The 19,365-nt window shown below is 64.3% G+C and overlaps 3 protein-coding genes across 3 annotated transcripts in view; 2 read left to right on the top strand and 1 right to left on the bottom strand.

Moving 5' to 3' along the window:
* LOC106491476 (zinc finger protein 345-like) overlaps window positions 1-19,365 on the top strand; it is a 154,376-nt gene that overhangs the window by 127,349 nt on the left and 7,662 nt on the right. The window lies entirely within an intron of this gene.
* On the top strand, window positions 830-9,104 carry PFKM (phosphofructokinase, muscle). Its single transcript, XM_067314134.1, has 23 exons — window positions 830-1,030; window positions 2,028-2,126; window positions 3,521-3,594; window positions 3,740-3,817; window positions 4,231-4,420; window positions 4,547-4,712; window positions 4,838-4,882; window positions 4,969-5,077; window positions 5,173-5,268; window positions 5,382-5,474; window positions 5,557-5,682; window positions 5,874-5,938; window positions 6,021-6,084; window positions 6,165-6,311; window positions 6,443-6,513; window positions 6,734-6,821; window positions 6,910-7,062; window positions 7,205-7,369; window positions 7,459-7,520; window positions 7,660-7,771; window positions 7,955-8,054; window positions 8,227-8,332; window positions 8,868-9,104. Exons 1-23 carry the CDS (start codon window positions 904-906, stop codon window positions 9,013-9,015), a joined length of 2,484 nt encoding a protein of 827 aa, XP_067170235.1. The 5' UTR covers window positions 830-903; the 3' UTR covers window positions 9,016-9,104.
* ASB8 (ankyrin repeat and SOCS box containing 8) lies at window positions 10,099-14,979 on the bottom strand. The gene is made up of 5 exons (XM_067314132.1): window positions 14,891-14,979; window positions 14,346-14,505; window positions 12,472-12,576; window positions 11,204-11,843; window positions 10,099-10,405 (listed from the first exon to the last, which is right to left on the bottom strand). Exons 2-4 carry the CDS (start codon window positions 14,460-14,462, stop codon window positions 11,211-11,213), a joined length of 855 nt encoding a protein of 284 aa, XP_067170233.1. The 5' UTR covers window positions 14,463-14,505; window positions 14,891-14,979; the 3' UTR covers window positions 10,099-10,405; window positions 11,204-11,210.

Genomic DNA, 19,365 nt, shown 5'->3' on the forward strand with positions numbered 1-19,365 from the left:
ATGGGAGGGCCCACTGGGGGGGGGGTCACTATATGGGGGGGTGTCACCATATGGGGGGGACACCATATGGGGGGGTTAATCTATGGGGGGCCCCCTATGGGGGGCAATCTGGGGGAAACTCACCCCTATGGGGGGAGTGACTCTATGGGGGGGGACAACATATGGGGGGCCCTCTATGGGGGGGATCACTCTATGTGGGGTGTCACTTTATGGGGGACACCCTATGGGGGGACACCATATGGGGGGGTTAATCTATGGGGGGGCACCCTATAGGTGGCAATCTGGGGGGGGGCTCACCCTATGGGGACACCCTATGTGGGGAGTGACTCTGTGAGGGGGGCACCATATGGGGGGGAGGTGCCTTGTGGGGGGGCCCACACTGTGGGGGGGGTGTCATCTTATGGGGGGCACCCTATAGAGGGCCCCCAACTGGGGGGAGGTCATCCTGGGGAGTGTCACCCTATACGGCACTGTCGCCCCATGGGAGGGCGGGTGTCACTCTTATGGGGCGTCACCCTATGGAGGGGACACCCTGTGGGGGGGAGGGGGGATCACACTGTGGGGCAGTGTCACCCCTAGAGCCCCATCTGGGGGGTCCCGTTACAGGGTCCCCGCGAGGCCAGGCCCGTTACAGGTGACGCTTGCAAGAGTGGTCCTGTTATAACGTGGTCCCTGCACAGCCGGTCCCGTTACAGCCGATCCCGTTACAGCCAATCCCATTACAGCCGGTCCCTGCACAGCCGATCCCTGCACAGTCGGTCCCTGCACAGCCGAGTCCGTTACAGTTGGTCCCTGCACAGCCGATCCCATTACAGCCGATCCCGTTACAGATGGTTCCTGCACAGCCGATCCCTGCACAGCCGATCCCGTTACAGCCGATCCCGTTACAGCCATCCCCCGGCCATGGGGGCTTTCCCGGACCTCTCCCTGGAGGCCTCCAAGCTCCTCTTGTCAGCCTCGCTCACCGCCGCCGCCGTCTTCCTCTTCCTCACCTTCTTCCCCTTCGCCCCGAAGGGAGGGGAGCCGCCAGGTCAGTGTGGGCTGCTGCCAGCTCGGTGCGCAGACTGGAACCAGCAGGGAAATCGGACTGGTACCAGCAGCGACTGCGCACCGGCGCCGGCAAGGCACGCAAACCGGTGCCGGCAAAGAGCTCGGACTGGTCCCAGTAGCGAGAGCAGACTGGTGCCAACAGGCGCCAAGGAAGGGAAAGGAAAGGGGAAAGAGGTAAAAGGGGAAAAGAAAGGAAAGTCGAGGAAAAGAAGGAAAGGAAAGAAAGGGGAAAGGAAAGGAAAAAGCAAAAAGGAAAGGGGAAAGGAAAAAGGAAAAAGGAAGGAAAAAAGCAAGGAGGAAAGGAAAAAGCAGAAAGGAAAGGAGGAAGAAAACAAAAGGAAAAAGGGAAGGGAGGGAGGATGGGACCGGGCGAGGAGGAAGGCACCGTCCTCTGCCTCAGGGGGCTGCTAAGACCCCGCCAGTCCGGGGCCGCGGCGCTGTCCCCCGCTGTCCCCACCGTCCTGGGGATGTGCCCCTTCCGGGCCCCCAAAACACCCCGGCCGACCCCTCGGGCGAACACCGGCGTTGCAGCCTCCGTGCCTCAGTTTCCCCTCTGCATCCCCAGTAAATTCAGCCTTTTTCCCCACGGGGGCGCGCGAAAACTCCGGGCTGGGTTTGCAACCGGCGCAAACGGGAGGGGGGAAACTGAGGCACGGGGCGATAAACCCCCGTTTCGCTCGCGGGTGGCCGGGGCTGGCGGGGTTTCGGGGACAAACAGCCCCGTCCCCTCCCCGCCTGTTTGCAGGGCTCGAGCGCCAGCTGCCCTGCTAATCTCGCCGTCGTCCTTCCTTCCCTCCCTCCCTCCGGCAGCCTCCCGATTTAGGGGCTGACGCGGCAGCCGGTGTCGCTTGCGCCACGACGTCCCCCCCCCTCCTTGAAAGGCGCCGGGGCGCTCGGCGGCTCGCAGAGGGTGAGCGGGACACGGGTGGGACGGGACAGGACAGCTCCGATTTTCCCCTTTCCGTTGTTTTTTCCAGCGCGGAAGATGGCGCAGCCGCCCAAGCTGCAGGGCCACGCCGAGAGCCTGGGAGCCGGGAAGGCCATCGCCGTGCTGACGTCCGGAGGGGACGCGCAGGGTAAGGCCGGGCTCCCTCGGGGGCTGCCTGCAAAACCCCGCGGCCGGTTTAGCTGCAACGCGGGCAAAGGAGGGGTTTAGTCACACCCGACCCCCTCCGAATAATTTGCACCCAAATCCTCCGAATTATTCACACCCAAATCCCTCCGAATTATTTGCACCCAGATCCCTCCGAATTATTTGCACCCAAATCCCTCCGAATTATTTGCACCCAGATCCCTCCGAATTATTTGCACCCAAATCCCTCGCTGCCAGGCTTCGAGTTTGCATCGGGCATTCGGGGCTGGGGCAGGCGCCGGGGGACCCGCGAAAGCCCCCAACGCCGAAAGCGGAGCTGGTTTTTATGAGTCCAGGAGGGTTTTTGGCAGCTGCTTTGGGATAATTGGCGACATCCCCCACCGTGGCCTTTCTCGCCGCACGGGGAAAGCGCGAGGCAATAAATCGGCACCTGGAGCCTCGCGTTCCCGCGACTGGGAATAAACCGCTTCAAAAGTCTCCGAAGGTTGGGAAACACCGGGAGAAGCGGCGCAAACCAGCAGCATTACAAGCAGGGAGAGGTCGGCACGGGCCCTCCCGAGGGGCAGAGTTAAGGAGAATTTCCCCACTGTTGAAGGCTGGGAAGGAGCCCTGGCTTCGTTTGCCTTTTTTTGCTAAGGAAGAGGAAATAAAATCGGGAGATGCAGGGAGAGAGGAGGAAAGGGGTGTCCGGGCTGCCCGGAAAAAGTCAACAAACACATGAGCTCCCCCGGCCCCGCTTAACCGAGCCGAGGAATTAAAGCAAATGCCGTAAGGGAGCGTTTCCAGATGAAACTTTTGGGTCTGTCCCGCTGGGAGCTTTGCTCAGACCTGTCGGGTATCTGCTTTGCTTCATCGCCCGGCACCTTGCTCGCGCCGGCTCGCTGATAGCACCGGGCTGCTGTGACACAAGTTGTGTCCGTCACCCTCCGGGGAGGCGTCACATGAGCGCAGCGGCTTTTCTGGGAGCGCGGCCGGCTCGGGTTACGGGCTGCCCCCGGCAAAGTTATTCGCAGCCGTTAAATGTCAGCGGTGCAAAAATAAACCGGAGCCGGGGAGGGTGGTAGCGGAAGCGGAGGCTGCCCCGTCCCGCGCGATGCCGGCACTCGAGGCCGATGCCGCCGTCCCCGCTCCCGGGAGAGCTGGGAACAGCTTCTGCGTCGCTCGGAGCTGGGATACGGCCGCGGCTCCCTGGGAGCCTTGTTTTGGGTTGACACAGCCGGAGCCCGGGATGCACCGAGCCGGGGGGGTGAGGACCCTCCGCCCGCGGAGGTTTGCAGGCGCTTTAAACCGGGGCCAAAACGCCGCCGGCCTTCGCGGCTGCCACGGCGCGGCGGGTTTCCCGCGGGCGCCGCGCTGACGCTTTGCTTCCCTTCGCAGGCATGAATGCAGCCGTCCGGGCCGTGGTGCGGGTCGGCATCTACCTGGGCGCCAAGGTCTACTTCGTGCATGAGGTCAGTACCTCCTCGGCGCCCGGCTCCGCGTTCCCAAAGCCTGGGAAGCGCATCCTCGGCTGCGCACAGAGGGGCACGGCCGAAATCGCAGCCCGATTCGCCTGCCCCGCGCCCGGGCAGGGCTCAACCTCCGCTTTGACCCTAGGGCTACCAGGGGCTGGTGGACGGAGGAGAAAACCTCAAGGAGGCCACGTGGGAGAGCGTTTCCATGATGCTGCAGCTGGTGAGGAAGGGCAGCTCGATGCAGGGATGAAACCCGCCACGAAGGTCACAGCGCTGCCGGGGAAGGGGGGGCCACGGCCGCAGCGTCTTGACCTTTTCCTTGGCCGGGGCCGGTGCGTAACCAGACGCCGCGGCGCTGGGGTCAGAGCGAAGGTCCGTGCTCGAAAATAACACGAAACCGGAGCCAGCGGCTCGCGTTTCGCAAACAAACCCTGGCCGGACCCGCCTGGCCGCAGAGCGTCGCCGCGAAGGGGGATACGGGGCTCAAAACACCCAAAATGGGGTGGTCTCACCCCAAGCGTAACGTCAGGGTGCGGGCTGCAACAGGGGCAGGTCCGGGAGACATATCCCGCGGGTGAAAAATCCCCGGGAGGACTCCGGGGCGATGGGGGATCGCTTTGTCGGCTCCGCCAGGGCGGCACGGTCATCGGCAGCGCCCGGTGCCAAGATTTCCGGACGCGCGAGGGTCGCCTCAAAGCCGCCCGCAACCTGGTGAAACGTGGCATCACCAACCTCTGCGTCATCGGCGGCGACGGCAGCCTCACCGGAGCCGACACTTTCCGGGCCGAGTGGAGCAGCCTCCTCGCCGAGCTGGTGAAGACGGGTACGGCCCCGGCGCCGGGCGAAACCGCGGTGCTTCCGCCGGATGGGTGGTTTTTCACGGATGGGTTGGTTTTGTGCCCCGGAGTTGGTGAAAACACCCCCCCCCCATCTCCGACCCTCCTCGCAGGGGGGATCACGGCGGAGGAGGCGAAGAATTCGAGCTACCTGAACATCGTGGGCATGGTGGGCTCCATCGACAACGACTTCTGCGGCACGGACATGACCATCGGCACCGACTCAGCCCTCCACCGCATCATGGAGATCGTGGATGCCATCACCACCACTGCCCAGAGGTACCAGTGCTGGGGAGGCACCGGCCCAGCCGCAGGCCGGAGGGAGCCCAGGCGTCCGGGTCGCCGGCCTCGCTTCCCGAGCCGCGGCGCATATCGGGAATAACGCTCCGCTGTGTCTCCCGCAGTCACCAGAGGACGTTCGTGCTGGAGGTGATGGGCCGTCACTGCGGGTAGGTCTCGGAGCGGTCACCCGGCTATTGCTGAAACGCCGGATTTTGGGAAAAAAAGCCCCAAACGGCCTCGCCTCTGCCTGCAGCTACCTGGCGCTCATCACCGCCCTGGCCTGCGGCGCCGACTGGGTCTTCATTCCCGAATCGCCTCCCGAGGACGACTGGGAGGATCACTTGTGCCGGAGGCTGACGGAGGTAAGGGGGCGCCCAGCGGTGGGGGGGGGGGGCTCGCCGGGGCGCCCCAGCCCCACGGCGTAACCCCCACCCCCACCCCATGCCGCTTCCCCCAGACCAGGGTCGGGGGCTCCAGGCTCAACATCATCATCGTGGCCGAGGGCGCCATCGACAAGCAGGGCAAGCCCATCACCTCGGACGACATCAAGAACGTAAGCGGGACGGGCGTCTCCATCGAGCCCCGTTCGGGGGTCCCTCCTATGCCGCGGACCCCCGAGTTGTCCCCGCCGGAGCTAAACCTCTCCGCCACCCTCCTCTCTTGCAGCTGGTGGTGAAGCGCCTGGGCTACGACACCAGGGTCACCATCCTGGGCCACGTGCAGCGCGGCGGGACGCCCTCCGCCTTCGACCGCATCCTGGTAGGCGCCTCCGTCCCGGCCGGGCGCCCCGCACGGCGGCCCCGGGCGAGCGGTGACCCCTCGGCGTGTCCCCGCGTCCCAGGGAAGCCGCATGGGCGTCGAAGCCGTCATGGCCTTGCTGGAAGGGACCCCGGACACCCCCGCCTGCGTCGTCAGCCTCTCGGGGAACCAAGCCGTGCGCCTGCCCCTCATGGAGTGCGTCCAGGTGGTGAGTACGGCGCCGGCAGCCGGATTCGCCCGCAGGGGACCCGGGCGCCAGCATCGCGCCCGCCCCGCTGCACCCTGGCCTCTCTGCACCCCAAAAACGCTCCGTTGCAAACGGAAACCAGCCCGGCCGCCCGCTGCGATGAGCTGCCCCGGCATCCCCAAAGCGTCTCCGTCCTTTCTCCCTCCCTGCAGACCAAAGACGTGACGACGGCGATGAACGAGAAGCGCTTCGACGACGCCCTCAAGCTGCGGGGCCGGTGAGCGCCCGCGGCCCCTCCGCCGGCGCCGGGGACGTCCCGCCCGCACCGCGGCCGCCTCACTCCCCTCTCGTCCTCCCAGGAGTTTCCAAAATAACTGGAACGTGTACAAGCTGCTGGCCCACATCCGCCCGCCCTCCACCAAGGTAGGCGCCGGGGCCGGGGGGGCCGGTGCGTGGCGGCAGCCGCCGGTTCGCGTCCCCACCCCGGCGCTTCGCCCCGGCAGAGCGGCTACACCTTGGCGGTGATGAACGTCGGCGCGCCGGCCGCCGGCATGAACGCGGCCGTGAGGTCCACCGTGAGGATCGGGCTCATCCACGGCCACAGGATGCTGGCGGTGCACGACGGCTTCGAGGGGCTCGCTTCCGGCATGGTACCGCTCTCCCCGGCGCCGGGGCAGCGGTTTTGCAGGGGGAAAAGGGGTGCACGGGATGGGATGCTCCCCTTAATACCTTAAGACACCTCTCCTGTCCATCCGACCATCATATTTCTGCTTTTTCCCAGGTGGAAGAGATCAGCTGGGAGAGAGTCGGCGGCTGGACTGCTCTCGGTGGCTCCAAACTGGGGACAAAGAGGTAAAACCTTCCCCGCCATGGAAATCCTGCTGCATTCGCAGGCTGCTCGGCTGCAACCAGCCCTCTGCATTAGAAACACCAGCTCTGCCCCGGGCAGGCGCTTTTAGCCGTGTCCTGACCCGGGTGCACCCAGCCCCACGGGAGAAGGGACACCGGGGCTTGGACCGGCCGGGACCGAGGTCCCGGGATGCCGCACTGAAGCTCCTGCTGCTCCCGCCAGGACTTTGCCCAGGAAATACTTTGAGGAAATCAGTGCAAGCATCAGCAGTTTCGGCATCCATGGGCTGATCATCATCGGCGGCTTCGAGGTGAGCGCTGGGGGCGACGCGGGCACAGAGCCGCCGGCGCCGTGCGGTCCCGGGGCCGCGCTGCCACCGTCCTCCGCCCGCCCCGCAGGCCTTCATAGGCAGCCTGGAGCTGACGGAGGGCCGCGCCAAGTACGAGGAGCTCTGCATCCCGCTCTGCGTCATCCCTGCCACCGTCTCCAACAACGTCCCCGGCTCGGACTTCAGCATCGGCGCCGACACCGCCCTCAACACCATCACCACGGTAGGGCTCCGCGAACGGGCCGACCGAGCCTCGAGAGCAGCCCGCGCGGGGCCCGGGTGTCCCCCCGGCGCTACCGACCCCCTTTCTCCCCCTCCCCGCTCTCCATCGCGTTTAAGCGCCGGCGGGTTTTTCCACCCCCCAGACCTGCGACCGCATCAAGCAATCGGCGGCCGGGACCAAGCGGCGCGTCTTCATCATCGAGACCATGGGCGGCTACTGCGGCTACCTGGCCACGCTGGCGGGGCTGGCGGGCGGCGCCGACGCCGCCTACATCTTCGAGGAGGGCTTCAGCATCCGCGACTTGCAGGTGGGCACCGCCGGGCCGAGGCCGGTCGCTGCGCAGGAGCAACCCTTTCCAAGGAAGGGCCCTGACCCCCGTCTTGTCTCCGGCCACAGAAAAACGTGGAGCATTTAACTGAGAAAATGAAGACGACGGTGAAGAGAGGCCTGGTGTTGAGGTAGGGACAACCCCTGCGGCACCGCTTTGGGCCCGGGGGACGCGAGCGGAGACGTTCCCACGGCCTGCTGCGGGCACGGCCACGCGCGTGGCAGAGACCCGGCGCGCTCGTGCCACCCGCCGCTGCGCTGCCTCCGCAGGAACGAGCGGTGCAACGAGAACTACACCACCGACTTCATCTACAACCTCTACTCCGAGGAGGGCAAGGGCATCTTCGACTGCAGGAAGAACGTGCTGGGGCACATGCAGCAGGTAGGGACGCGCCGCCGCGGCCACCGGGCTCCCGGCAGGCTCCTGCCTTGCCCCCACGGTGGGGCTGATCCCTCAATGCCGGCGCCAGGGGCAAAGCCGATCGCCCGAGGGGCTCCGACCCGGAGCCCTTCGCTCGGCCGCAGCCCCCTCCACGCGCTCGGCGGCTTTTCCCCCCCGGCGCAGGGCGGCACGCCGACCCCCTTCGACAGGAACTTCGGCACCAAGATGGGCGCCAAGGCCGTGGCCTGGATCACCGGGAAGATCAAGGAGTGCTCCAGGCACGGTAGGTCCCGCGGTGCGGCCGTGCTCCGATGCTTTCGCTTCCTGCTCGGAGCAAAAGTCTCCTTTTGCAAACCGGAGAGCGGAGGGGCGCAGGGCCCGGCAAAGCCGCCCCCCCCCCCCGCTCTCCCCGAAGGGGCGAAACGCTGAGCCCGCTGCCGGCCCTTCCCTCGCAGGTCGGATCTTCGCCAACACGGCCGACTCAGCCTGCCTGCTGGGCATGCGCAAGCGCAGCCTCGTCTTCCAGCCCCTCAGCGAGCTCAAGGAGCAGACGGACTTCGAGTAGGTGCCGCCGACCCCGCTGCCTTTGCCCCCTTCGCCGCCTCCGGGCGCGGGACGGAGCAGGGAAGAGGGCTGGGAACCGCGCGGGCTGGCGGATGGGAAATCGGGCAGCAGCAAAAGCAGCCATGGTGGAAAAGGGGTTTCCAAAGTGCGAGCTGGGTGGTAAGAGCTCGGACGAGGCTGCTCCCTACCCTGGAGGAGGAGAGCGTTGCTAGAGGGAGCATAAAAAAAGAGGTGGAAACAGCTTTATGGGCGATGCAGCGCCGTCTCCATCGCGCTGCGGTTTTCCAGGCTGGATGCTCTCCCAGCTCACGTACACTCGCCCAACCCATCGGTAAGGGCTCGGTACAGGGTTTTCAGGGAAGGTTTAATGGCATCTGCTGCACGGGAACAGAGGGAATAAATCGGCATTTGTTTACCTGGACACAGCCCCAGCCGCAATCACCACTTCGGCCTTTCCGGTGCTTTGCACCGGGGAGCAAAACCCATCACCGCTCGCGCGGGGTCCTCACCGCCGCCCTTCCTCTCGCCCCAGGCACCGCATCCCCAAGGAGCAGTGGTGGCTGAAGCTTCGTCCCATCCTGAAGATCCTGGCCAAGTACAGCATCGAGCTGGACACCTCGGAGAAAGCCCACCTGGAGCACGTCAGGCACAAGAGGGTCTCGCTGGAGTCCAACATCTAGGAGGCCGGCGTCGGCGCGGCTCCCCCTAACGAGTTTTCTTTTCTTTTGCTTCGGGGACCTCCGAATAAAGCTCTCTCCGTTGTAGCTCACTTCCGCAGCTGCGCGCGCAGCAGCCTCCCGCTTCTGCAGCCCTCGGGGCTGCGTTTGGCCGCGCGGCGGCCGAGAGACGCCGTCAAAGCAATGCACGTGAAGGGCACCCGACGCCCTGGCGCAAGGGCGGTTTCCTGAAGCTGACGGTTTCCGCAGGGCAACTGGGGCTTTCGAAAGCCCTGCAGTTAGTTATTTTATGGGGTTTTAAACAGAAAAGTGTTTCCCAAGTGGCTCGTGTTCCGGCAGGATGTTGCACTGACCCAAGAGCAAGCAGCCTGGGTAGAGTTACTAGGATGTCTCCTTAGTTTAAATTCGTAAATAAGATGCTTCAATAAAACAGCACCACTGACCGGTGGTTGCAACACGAAAGGTGCTTGAACCCTCTGACATTCGCCCACCAGCACGTCTCCCCCGCACGCGTGTTCAGGCCGGGCTGCTGCACTCCAGCCGGCTGAGCCCGGGACACTCTGGCCACGAGGGCTGTGTCTGACATTTCTCAGCGCAACAGAGAAGAAAATAATCTTATTTTCTCCCCCAGGTTTCTCCCATAAAGTAACTGAAATCTCCTCTCCTCACTTCGCCTTCAGCCAAGAGCTCAGGGCAGCTCTGCCAGGGGGACGAAGGGTTTGCAGGGTGTTGGTGCATCATCGTTAAGATGTCAAAAAAAGACGACAAATCCCACCGGGACGGCTCCTCCAACCCAGCACGGCCCACAGAGCCGGCACTGGAGGGACAGGGCGAGGGGGATTCGCAAGAAGGGGGTCTGCATGCACAGGCGCCGTCTCTGGACAGGCTGACCGCAGCGACTGTTGCGCGAAAGCGGGGCACGAGGGCAGGACGAGGAGGTCTAGGCGACCAGGACGTAATCAGGGCTGGGAGAGAAGACAGGGCTCAAAGCGGCGAGGGGGAACGGGCAGGGGAGAGCGGGATTAAAACTAAAGCTTACGCCAAACCCAGAGCCAGCTCCGGCAGCAACAGCGCAACACACAAACCTTCCCATGCGCAGCTCACGGCTTGCGGGGAGCCATTTATTTCTGTGAACACAAGACGCGGACACACGAGATACTACAGCCAGGCAGCAGGCAGCGGCTCCGTGCCCGGCAAGCTCTGGCAGTACTTCAAGAGGAGATTGCCTTGTTTTCCTTCTTTCGGAGCCTTTTGCCTCTCCGTCCACGGCTACAGTACGTGCTGGGAATGCTCCCTTTGAGAGCAAAACTTGCTAAACAGAGAGAGGGCACTACCTGAGGAATTCCTGCTCAGCTTCCCACGCGGACGTGCTGCCAATGCGTTTACACGTTACCTTCAAAAATACACATATATACATAAATAAAAATCAGCAATGAAACGGTGAGCGGACAGTGCAAAACCAAAGTGGCAAACTAAGGAAGAACTCGGGTTACTGCACGGCAGGTATGAGCCAACCCCTCAGGTTTGGGGTACGGAGCATCCCGTGCTCAGAGGAAAGCTACTCCGGAGAGCAAGGGGAATCTTTCCTCTGCTTGCAGGAATTACAACTGCAGGGTGCCAAACTTGTGGAGCAGAGAGCAACGAGAGCAGGGCCGCGATCACATCACCGCAACACCTTCTCCTGATCTCCTGCCTCAAGTCCTTTAGCGAAGGAAGATCCTTTCCATCTGTTCTTCTCCCCTCACCAAAAAGACCCGGCTTTCGCCAAGGTCTGCCCCAACTCAAAAAAAAAAAAGCTAATCCAACAGCTGGGATACAATTTGCCATTTGTTAAAGGGGGATACGTTGTCTTATGAGGGTGCAGGTGGCTCGAGGCTAAAACCGAAGGGAGAGAGCTCGGGAGGAGCCGAGCAGGCAAATAAACTACCCAGGGCCTTTCCGCATGGCGCACAGGAGCGGCACCAGAGGATCCTGCCGTCCTGCCCCGAGCTAGCCGCGTCGGACAGAAGAGCAGAGCAGGAGGAAACCGGGGATGGCAACCAGTTGGCGCCTGTCCGTCGGGGTGAGAGGGGGGTCTGGCATCTGTGAGTCACAAACCAAGCGGTTAATCTGGTTACTCTCGCTGCCCCTACGAAGCGGGGAGGAACGGGGCTGTAAGCCAAGCGCAAAAAAAACAACCCCCGAGCCTCACCTCTCGCTTAGCTAAGGAGCAACACGTATTCCTTCAGGGACGCAGGCAAAGGCAGCTCCTTCACGGCCTCCGGCAGGAACTGCACGCCCAGGCTGCGGCGCACGGCGTAGCGAGACAGTGTCTTTAGGGTGCCGGGGGCAGAGCAGAGCAGGGTGAGCTTTTCGCAGAGCTGCTGATCCCTGGTTACCTCCCGGGGCATGTTGCCGTTTTTCCGTAGCTCAAAGTGTCCGATAGCCCGGTGGAGAAGGTCGAAGCAGGAATCTTCGCGCTCCGTGCCCAGTCCTCTGACCAGCAGCGCGACCAGCCGCGAGATGGGGGTCTGACCCTTCAAATTGACCACCCGGACCTCGGCTCCGAAGTCGAGCAGGATGCTCACGCTCTCCAGGTTGCCCTTCATGGCAGCCCAGCTCAGCGGCGTGTCGTTGTTGTAGTCGCGGGCGTTCACCAGGGCGCCGTTCTCCAGGAGCGACCGCACGCACTCTGCGTTGTTCTTGAAGGCGGCCCAGTGGAGCGGGGTGTCCTTGTTGCCGTCCAGCGCGTTGGGGTTGGCGCCGTATTCGAGGAGGATCTCCACGCAGGTCTCGTCCTTTTCCGCCGCGTAGTGAAGGGCAGTTCGGTTGTAGCCATCCAGGGCATTAACCTGCAGGAAAAGGGCAAGGGAGGAGACAGGGCAAAAGCAAATCCGCTGGTGAAGGCGCTTCCCAAATGCTCCCAGCACTGATCTAACTCCGTTTGTTCCTTCTGACGTCAGGGAAAGTTTCACCAGTGCTACACAAAACCCTTCATCCCCTCATCACGTTTGAATGCCTCATCTCTGATTTACCAAATGGGAAAACGAGGCACGGCGGGGTACAATCTGCCAGCTGCCAAGGGGAAGCGCCAAAAATCAGGCAGGAAACCTAAGACTTTCTAATTCTTCCTTTAGGCTTTCACCACAAAACTATCTTCCCTCCCCAGACAAGCTGGTGCCTGCGAGATCTCAGGCACAAACACTTCAGCAATACGGAAACGGCCTCCCTGCTTGTGCGATATAACTTCAGCTGGGAAAAAAGCACATTTGCCTTTCGAGGGAGCAGAACAGCCGCTGTTAGCATAAAGCACCAAAGCATCAAACTGGCACGGCTTAAAAAGGCGGTTGATGGTTCTGTCTCAGGGGAAAGGAGGAGGCTCGAACGTCAGCTGTTTGTCACAGCCCGTCAGCAACACGGCAGCGCCTCTCGTGCGCTCACGACTTCCTGGGCCTGTTCACGTTTTTCAGATGCTTTTACCTCCGCTCCCTTCTGCAGCAGCAGCTCTACGCAGTCCGCATCAGCCACCATACACGCGCAGTGCAGCGGTTTCAGGGTGCCGTGCATGCAGTTCACATCTGCTCCCTGCAGCAAGACAGGAAACCGCAGCCAGGATTAGCGAACCCACCTGTTCTTGGCCCGTTTCCATGGCGGCCTCCGCGCCGCGGCGGAAGCGATCCTCCAGCCAGCTGCTTCCAGCTGATGAGCCTTGATTTACCAGCGAGGCCCCGCTACAAAAGGTTTATTAATAGACATCCCGGACACGTAACACTCCTGTGCAACCCACGGGGTTTGTTATGAGGTGGGTACGGCGCCAGCCAGGGCTCCTCGGTGTTGTGCAAATACCAAAGAGATGCTTCTGGCCACAAAGGGTTCACAGTCAGGCTGACGTCTTCGCAAAGCAGAAGCGTCTGACAGCGCGCGCACCCACTCCCTTCCCAGCAGATCTAGAGCTAAGAAACACATCGGTTTAATTCATCTTCTCCAAACAATTCCTAAAGAAGCCTGGATGCCCCAGGGGCACAGCAGCCACTCGCTGTCCTCACTCTGGCTTTCCGCACTAAAAGGATCTGGCACCAAGAGGCTGCTGCGAGGTCGGCGCATCACAGTCTGCTGATGGCAGCAAGCAGGCAGCTCTGCCTCCTTTCCAATACCGCCTGTGGATAAGTCAGCAGCCGTTTAAAAGCCATCTGCAAGCCTCTAACGTGCTCCTCACACCTGGGAGTGTTTTTCTGGTGGCTCTGGGGCAGGAGACAGCCCTTCGGACTGCCCTGCCGCAGAGCGCGCTCAGCTCGGGGAACCTGCCTGCTTTGAGAGGGCGCCTCTGAATCACCGAGCTCATTTAATACACTTCGCGGAGACCTTGTGACCCGAAATAGCTCAGCAGCTGCCTGGATCAGTCAGGCTTAACCAGGACTCTCTGCCATTTAAAAGACATTAATCCGAGCTAACAAGGAGCTCCCAGACTCCCTCCGCACGGGGCTGCATGAGGGATGAACTTCAGCCATACCAATGAAATCCTGATGCTGGAACGCGCTTGGGCAACGTACAGGAGTCCAGCACGCAGTGCTCCGAGCTCAGGTGCAGCTGAGAAATAACCTGACCCTGTCCTTGATCGGATGGAGGCAGAAGCACTCGCTAGATGGAGGCAGAAACCTTCCTGCCAGCATCAATTCATGACTCAACTTGTGGATGTGGCTGTTGCACCTCTTCCCTTTCGATTCTAAAGACTCCCCTACTTTTCCTACAAACAAGTTTCACGGCAGCCCGAAAACCACCAAACCCCAGGTGTCCAATGCATCGAGCAGCCCAGGTGGCCCAGCAAGGTTTGAAAAGCATCAGCTGAATGAGGCTGGGCCAGAAGCCAAGACGCAGTGGCTGCTGGCCCCGGCTCCTAGGGGCTCACTGGCCCCCAGCAAGCTCCGAGAAGAGAGACCGCTTTCTGCGACACCCGTAAGAAGCAACGGCCACAAAACCCAACAGCCTCTTGCTCCCTAACGCTCCCTTCCCGGAGGCCCGAACCACAGCGTGTTTATAAACGACAAGCCAGCGATGCCGTCACGTTCGAAGAACGCAAAAAGAGAGGTTAAAATAGAAACAGCGCCCAGCCCCCTGTTTACAGCGTGCAGTCTCCGGAGCTCTTACAGGCCACCCGCCTCTACAGGGACGGTGTCCTCAGGGAAGGGTCACACCTAGGAAGCCCTGATGCAAACCTGGGTGCCAACCGCCCCCAAACACCGCGACCCCCGGGCTGAGCCCACGTGCCCAGCGGGGAGGGGATGGGAACGGCGCGAGCGAGCGGGTCGAGCGCTGGGGAAGCCTGCGGCGGCCCCCGGCCCCGGCGCCCGCCTCACCCTGCTGATGAGGTCCTCGACGTTGTCGTGCGGGAAGGAGCGGATGGCGGCGATGGTGCGGATGAGCCGCTCCGACAGCGAGTACTTGCTCTGGATGCTCTGCATGATGTACCACATAGTGCTGGCCGGGCGGCCGCGGCCTCCGCATGCTCCGGGCGGCCTGTGCGGAGGGAGAGCCCTGAGCCCCGGCAACCGCCGCCGTGCCGAGCCCCAACCCCCCCCATCACCGGGCCCGGGGCTCCCCCGGGAGAAGCCCCATCCCCGGGGCTAAGCCCCGGCAGGGCCCCTGCCCTGCACGACCCCCCCCCCTTCCTCCTCATCGGTCCCAGAAACCCCCCCCATCCCCGGTGTTAGGCCCCAGCGGGGCCGCCGCGTTGCACGACCCCCCTCCTCCTCCTCACCGGGCCCGGGAGGCCTCCCCACCCCCGGGACTAGGCCCCAGCGGGGCCCCTCGGCGCCCCCGGGCCCGATGCGAGCTGCTCGTGCAGCGCCGAGCCCCCGGGGAGGGGAAAGGCGGGTCCCGGGCGCCGTAGGGCCGCACTCACCCAGCGCGGCCGCTCGACGCCCACCGGGACCGACCGGCGCCGACGCCGCCACCCGGAAGGGGAAGGGGCTAGTCCGGAAGCGGGCAGGAGCTAGGGCGCATGCGCAGGGAGCGGCCGCGCCCCTGCTCGTCCCCGCCCCCACGGGCCGCCCCCGCCCCGCCTGCTTCTCCTCCAATCGGCGCAGGGCCTCCCCCTAGGGCTCCGCCCCCTTCTTGTTCTGCGCCAATCGGCTCTTCTCCTCTCCCCGCAGGTCCCACCACCATGCCCCGGTCTCCTCCAATCCCCACCTTTGATGTTTCAGGCGCTTCGCTTCTCACCGGGCTCGCCTCCAATCGCCATCCTGGCTCCTGTCACAAGCCCCGCCCCCGCCCCGGCTCTCCACCAATCCGCCCTCTCCCCGCTGCATCAGCGCGTCCCGGCGAGCCCAGCTCTCGGCGTCGCCATGGCAACGGGGCCTGGCACACGGCAACGGGGCCTGGGGCGCCCCTGGCACCCCTGCGCCGGGCATCGCCATGGCAACAGGGCCAGGGTGTCACTGCCGGGTGACAGGGTGCCACCGTGCCAGGTAACACCAGCTGTCACCGCACTGGGTGACAAGATGTCACTGTGGTTGGTGACACCAGGATGTCACCACACCGGCTGACAGGGCATCCTTGTGCAGGGTGACACCAAGTCGCTGTTGTGCCGGGTGACGGCGTGTCACTGTGACAGGTGGCAGGTCGTCACTGTGCTGGGTGACAGCGGGGCGTCACCGCGCTGGGAAGACCCAGGGCCGGGGCTCCGGTGCCCAGGCTGTGCCCGAGCGCTACCGTCCCCTCGGGCTGTCCTGGCTCCTGCGGGAACAGCCCGCCGCAGGCTGACTGGGGGGATCCAAGACACCCCCAGCAGGCTGTCATCACAGTCAGCCCACTCGTACAGGGTGGCCTGGCACCCCGACACAGTGACAGCCCAGTTGCACAGGGTGACCTGGCAGCCTGACGGGTGACAGCCCAGCCCTGTGAGTGACCCAACACCCTGACACGGTGACAGTCCACCCCAGCTCTAAAAGGCGACAACAGGACTTGCAACACCCCGACCTCACCTTGGGCTCCCAAAACATGGTTACAACGGGAGCAGCCGTGCTGGTGTGAGCCCTGCTGCTGGGTGACACCACAGCCGGTTAAAACCAGCGGCTCCAAGTCCGGGCAGCCAGTTCACTGGGTGAACAACAGGCGACCACGTGGCCCTGGAAGGGTTAAAACCATAGAGCTCCCCAATCCCGGCTGTAACAAGCTGGGGGAAACCGGTGGGGAGTTGTAACCCAGGAAGAACCTTCCTGTTTCGGTCCGGGGGGCCGGGCAGGGGGTAAATCCTGCCTTTCCCGTGCTGGGCACGGTGGGTCCGGGGGCAGGATCGGGCTGGCACGGCGCCGCCGGTGTGGGAAAGCCGGGTGCCACCGTGCCGAGCGGTGCAGGGGGACATGGAGGCCGGGCCGCACAACCCCGTATCAGCCACCGGAGAATCCCCAGCGGGGCTGGCAGAGGGGGAAACTGAGGCAGTGGGGTTCAGGGCGGGACGCTGGGGGGGGGGACACAGGAGGGGCCCATCCCCTGCCCTGTCCCCGGCAGCCCTGTGCCAGCCCCGTCCAGCTGCAAACATCTGGGGCGAGGCAGGATTTGGGGGGAGGGGAGTACAGAACCCCTCCTTGTCCCCTCCCACGTCTTCCAGGAGCCGCGTCCAGCTGCAAACACCTGGGGCAAGGCAGGATTTTCGGGGGTGCAGAAAGACCCCTCGTCCCCTTGAATGCCCCCTCCCAGCAGCCGCATCCAGCTGCAAACATCTGGTACAAGGTGGGATATTGGGGGGCGCAGAAGGGCCCTGTCTCCTCCTGCGCCCCCCCAGCCCCTCCCAGCTGCAAACATCTGGGGCAGGGCAGGATTTTGGAGACTGGCAGAAGAACCCCGTCTCTCGTCCTGTGCCCCCCCCCTCCACACCAGCTGCAAACATCTGGCACAAGGCAGGATCCTTCCGGGGGGGCGGAGGGGACACAAGAGCCCCCGTCCCCTCCCGTGCCCCCCACCAGCCCCACCAGCTGCAAACATCTGGTGCAGGGCAGGATGCTTTGGTGGGAGGCACAAGGACCCCTCGCCCCCCCCCGACCAGCCCCATCCAGCTGCAAACATCTGGCGAGAGGCAGCGGCATTTCCGAAGCGCCCCCCCCTCCCCCCCCCCGTTTTGCCCCACATCCCCAACCAGCCCCATCCCGCCGTCACCGCGCTGGAGGATGCCGGGATTGGGGGGGCGGGGGGGGGGGAGATGCCGGAGGCCCCCCCCGGCCATGCCAGCCCCCCCTGGTCCCCGCGGCGGGTGCGGGGGGCCGCGGCGGCCGAGGCACCGAACCATAGAGCTGCGCGATCCGCCAGCTCCTAGAGCTCACGGGCCGCGCGGGCGCCGGCGGGGGGGTGGCGGGGGGGGGGGGAGGCCACACGGCGAGGCCCTTCCGTCGGCGGCCTCCCCGCGCCCCGCCGCCCCGCGCCCGCTCCGGCCCCCCGCTGCCACCCCTGACACCCCTCACCCCCTTCCAAAAAAAAATACACCCTCCGCCAGGCCGGGCTCCGGCCAGGCCGGCCGCAGCGGTGAGTCTGGGCCGGGAATTTGGGGGGGGACCAAGGTGGGGGGGGCGGTTGGGTACCTCCGGGGCCGCATCCTGCCACGACGCCGGGGGCTGAGCCAGGGTCGCCGCGGCCGGAGCGGCCTCTCCATCACCTCCGGGCGGAGGGGGCTGGTGAGGGTTTGGGGGGGGGGGGGGGCACATCCTGCAGGGCCGGGCAAAAGGGAGGGGGGGCTCAGCACCTTCCCAGGCATCGGGGAAACTGAGGCACGGAGACGCTGCGGTTTGTCCCGGGGAGAGCAGCGACTGCCCCCCCCCCCCACACTCGAACCTCGGCCGTGTCCCGCAAAGGGTCCCCGGGGCCGGGGCCACCCTTGGGTGCCCCGGCGTCACCCCGGGCGTTTGCCTGCTCTTTCTCCCGCCGGAGCAGGGTTTTCCCGCGTGAGCGTGCCGGGACGGTGGCGATGGAAGGCAATGGGGAGCCGTCCGCCCGCGACGCCGAGCTCCCGGAGGGCGCCTCCACAGGTGAGCCCCCAAAAGCGGCATCCGCCCCCCCCCCCCCCATCCCGCAGGAACAGCCTCGTCCGGGGACGACGGCGTCCCCTCGGCTTCCTGGGGTTCAGGGTGGTGAGTCCTTCCCGCGGGTTCCCCCCACCCCGGGCTCCATCCCACCGGCCTGCCCCGATCCTGGGGTGCGGGGATGTCCCAATCCCATGGCATGGGGATGCCCCAATCCCGGGCTGTGGGGATGTCCCATTCCCATGGCATGGGGATGCCCCAATCCCAGGGTACAGGGATGCCCTGATCCCACAGCAGGGGGATGCCCTGATCCTAGGGCAAATGGATACCCGAATCCCTTTGTGTGGGGATGCCCTGATCCCGGGGTGCAGGGATGCCCCATGGGGGTGATCCAGTCTCAGGGTGCAAGGATGCCCCATTCCCACAGCATGGGCATATCCCAATCCCAGGGTGAAGGGATGCTCTGACCCTGGGATGCAGGGATGCCCCATTCCCATGGTGTGGGGATGCCCCAATCCTGGAGTGCAGGGATGCCCCATTCCCGCAGTGTGGGGATGCCCTGATCCCAGGATGCAGGGATGCCCCACTCCCACAGTGTGGGGATGCTCTGATCCCAGGATGAAGGGATACCCCATTCCCGCAGTGTGGGGATGCCCCAAGCCCAGAGTGCAGGGATGCCCCATTCCCACAGCGTGGGGATGCTCCAATCCTGGGATGCAGGGATGCTCCATTCCTGCAGTGTGGGGGTTCCCGGGACTCCACCTCCGGCCACAGCATGGAGGGGGGATTTGGGCTCTCGGGCCCCCTCCACGGGGCTGTTCGCACCCCCGTTCCCGCCTGGGTGCCAGGCGCTGTACGGACACACTGCCCCTTGCCCCGCGCTCCAGGGGCTGCTCCGCAAGCATCCTGCCCCCACCCAGGCTGGACACTTGTCCCTGGGCAGGGACAGGACAGGTTGGCAGGGGACATGCAGTGCTGGCTGAGCCGGGAATTAAACCTGGGCTTGGGAGGAGGATGTGGATGTCCCACTGCTGTCCACCTCCTGGAGAGGGGACAGAGAAGGGACAGCAGGGATGGGGAAGGGACAGAGGGGACAGAAAAAGGATGGAGGGGAAGAAGAAGGGATGGAGGGGATGGAGAAAGGATGGAGGGGAAGAAGAAGGGATGGAGGGGAAGAAGAAGGGATGGAGGGGATGGAGAAAGGATGCAGGGGATGGCAAAGGGATGGAGGAGATGGAGAAGGGACAGAGGGCACAGAGATGGGATGGAGGGGAATCACAGAAGGGTTGAGGTTGGAAGGGACCTCTGGAGATCATCTAGTCCAACCCCCCTGCTCAAGCAGGGTCACCTAGAGCACATTGCACAG

Source organism: Apteryx mantelli, chromosome 33 (genome assembly GCF_036417845.1).
Source record: "Apteryx mantelli isolate bAptMan1 chromosome 33, bAptMan1.hap1, whole genome shotgun sequence".
Taxonomy (NCBI): Eukaryota; Metazoa; Chordata; class Aves; order Apterygiformes; family Apterygidae; genus Apteryx; species Apteryx mantelli.

Bases quoted from the DNA above. Each gene is read 5' to 3' on its own strand.
- PFKM (XM_067314134.1), top strand. From the start codon at position 904: ATGGGGGCTTTCCCGGACCTCTCCCTGGAGGCCTCCAAGCTCCTCTTG. The intron at 4,713-4,837 runs GTACCAGTGCTG...TGTCTCCCGCAG, and splicing joins ATCACCACCACTGCCCAGAG to TCACCAGAGGACGTTCGTGC. The intron at 8,333-8,867 runs GTAGGTGCCGCC...CTCTCGCCCCAG, and splicing joins AAGGAGCAGACGGACTTCGA to GCACCGCATCCCCAAGGAGC.
- ASB8 (XM_067314132.1), bottom strand. From the start codon at position 14,462: ATGTGGTACATCATGCAGAGCATCCAGAGCAAGTACTCGCTGTCGGAG. The intron at 12,577-14,345 runs GTGAGGCGGGCG...GTCTTGCTGCAG, and splicing joins TCGAGGACCTCATCAGCAGG to GGAGCAGATGTGAACTGCAT. The intron at 11,844-12,471 runs GTAAAAGCATCT...CTTTTCCTGCAG, and splicing joins TGCTGCAGAAGGGAGCGGAG to GTTAATGCCCTGGATGGCTA.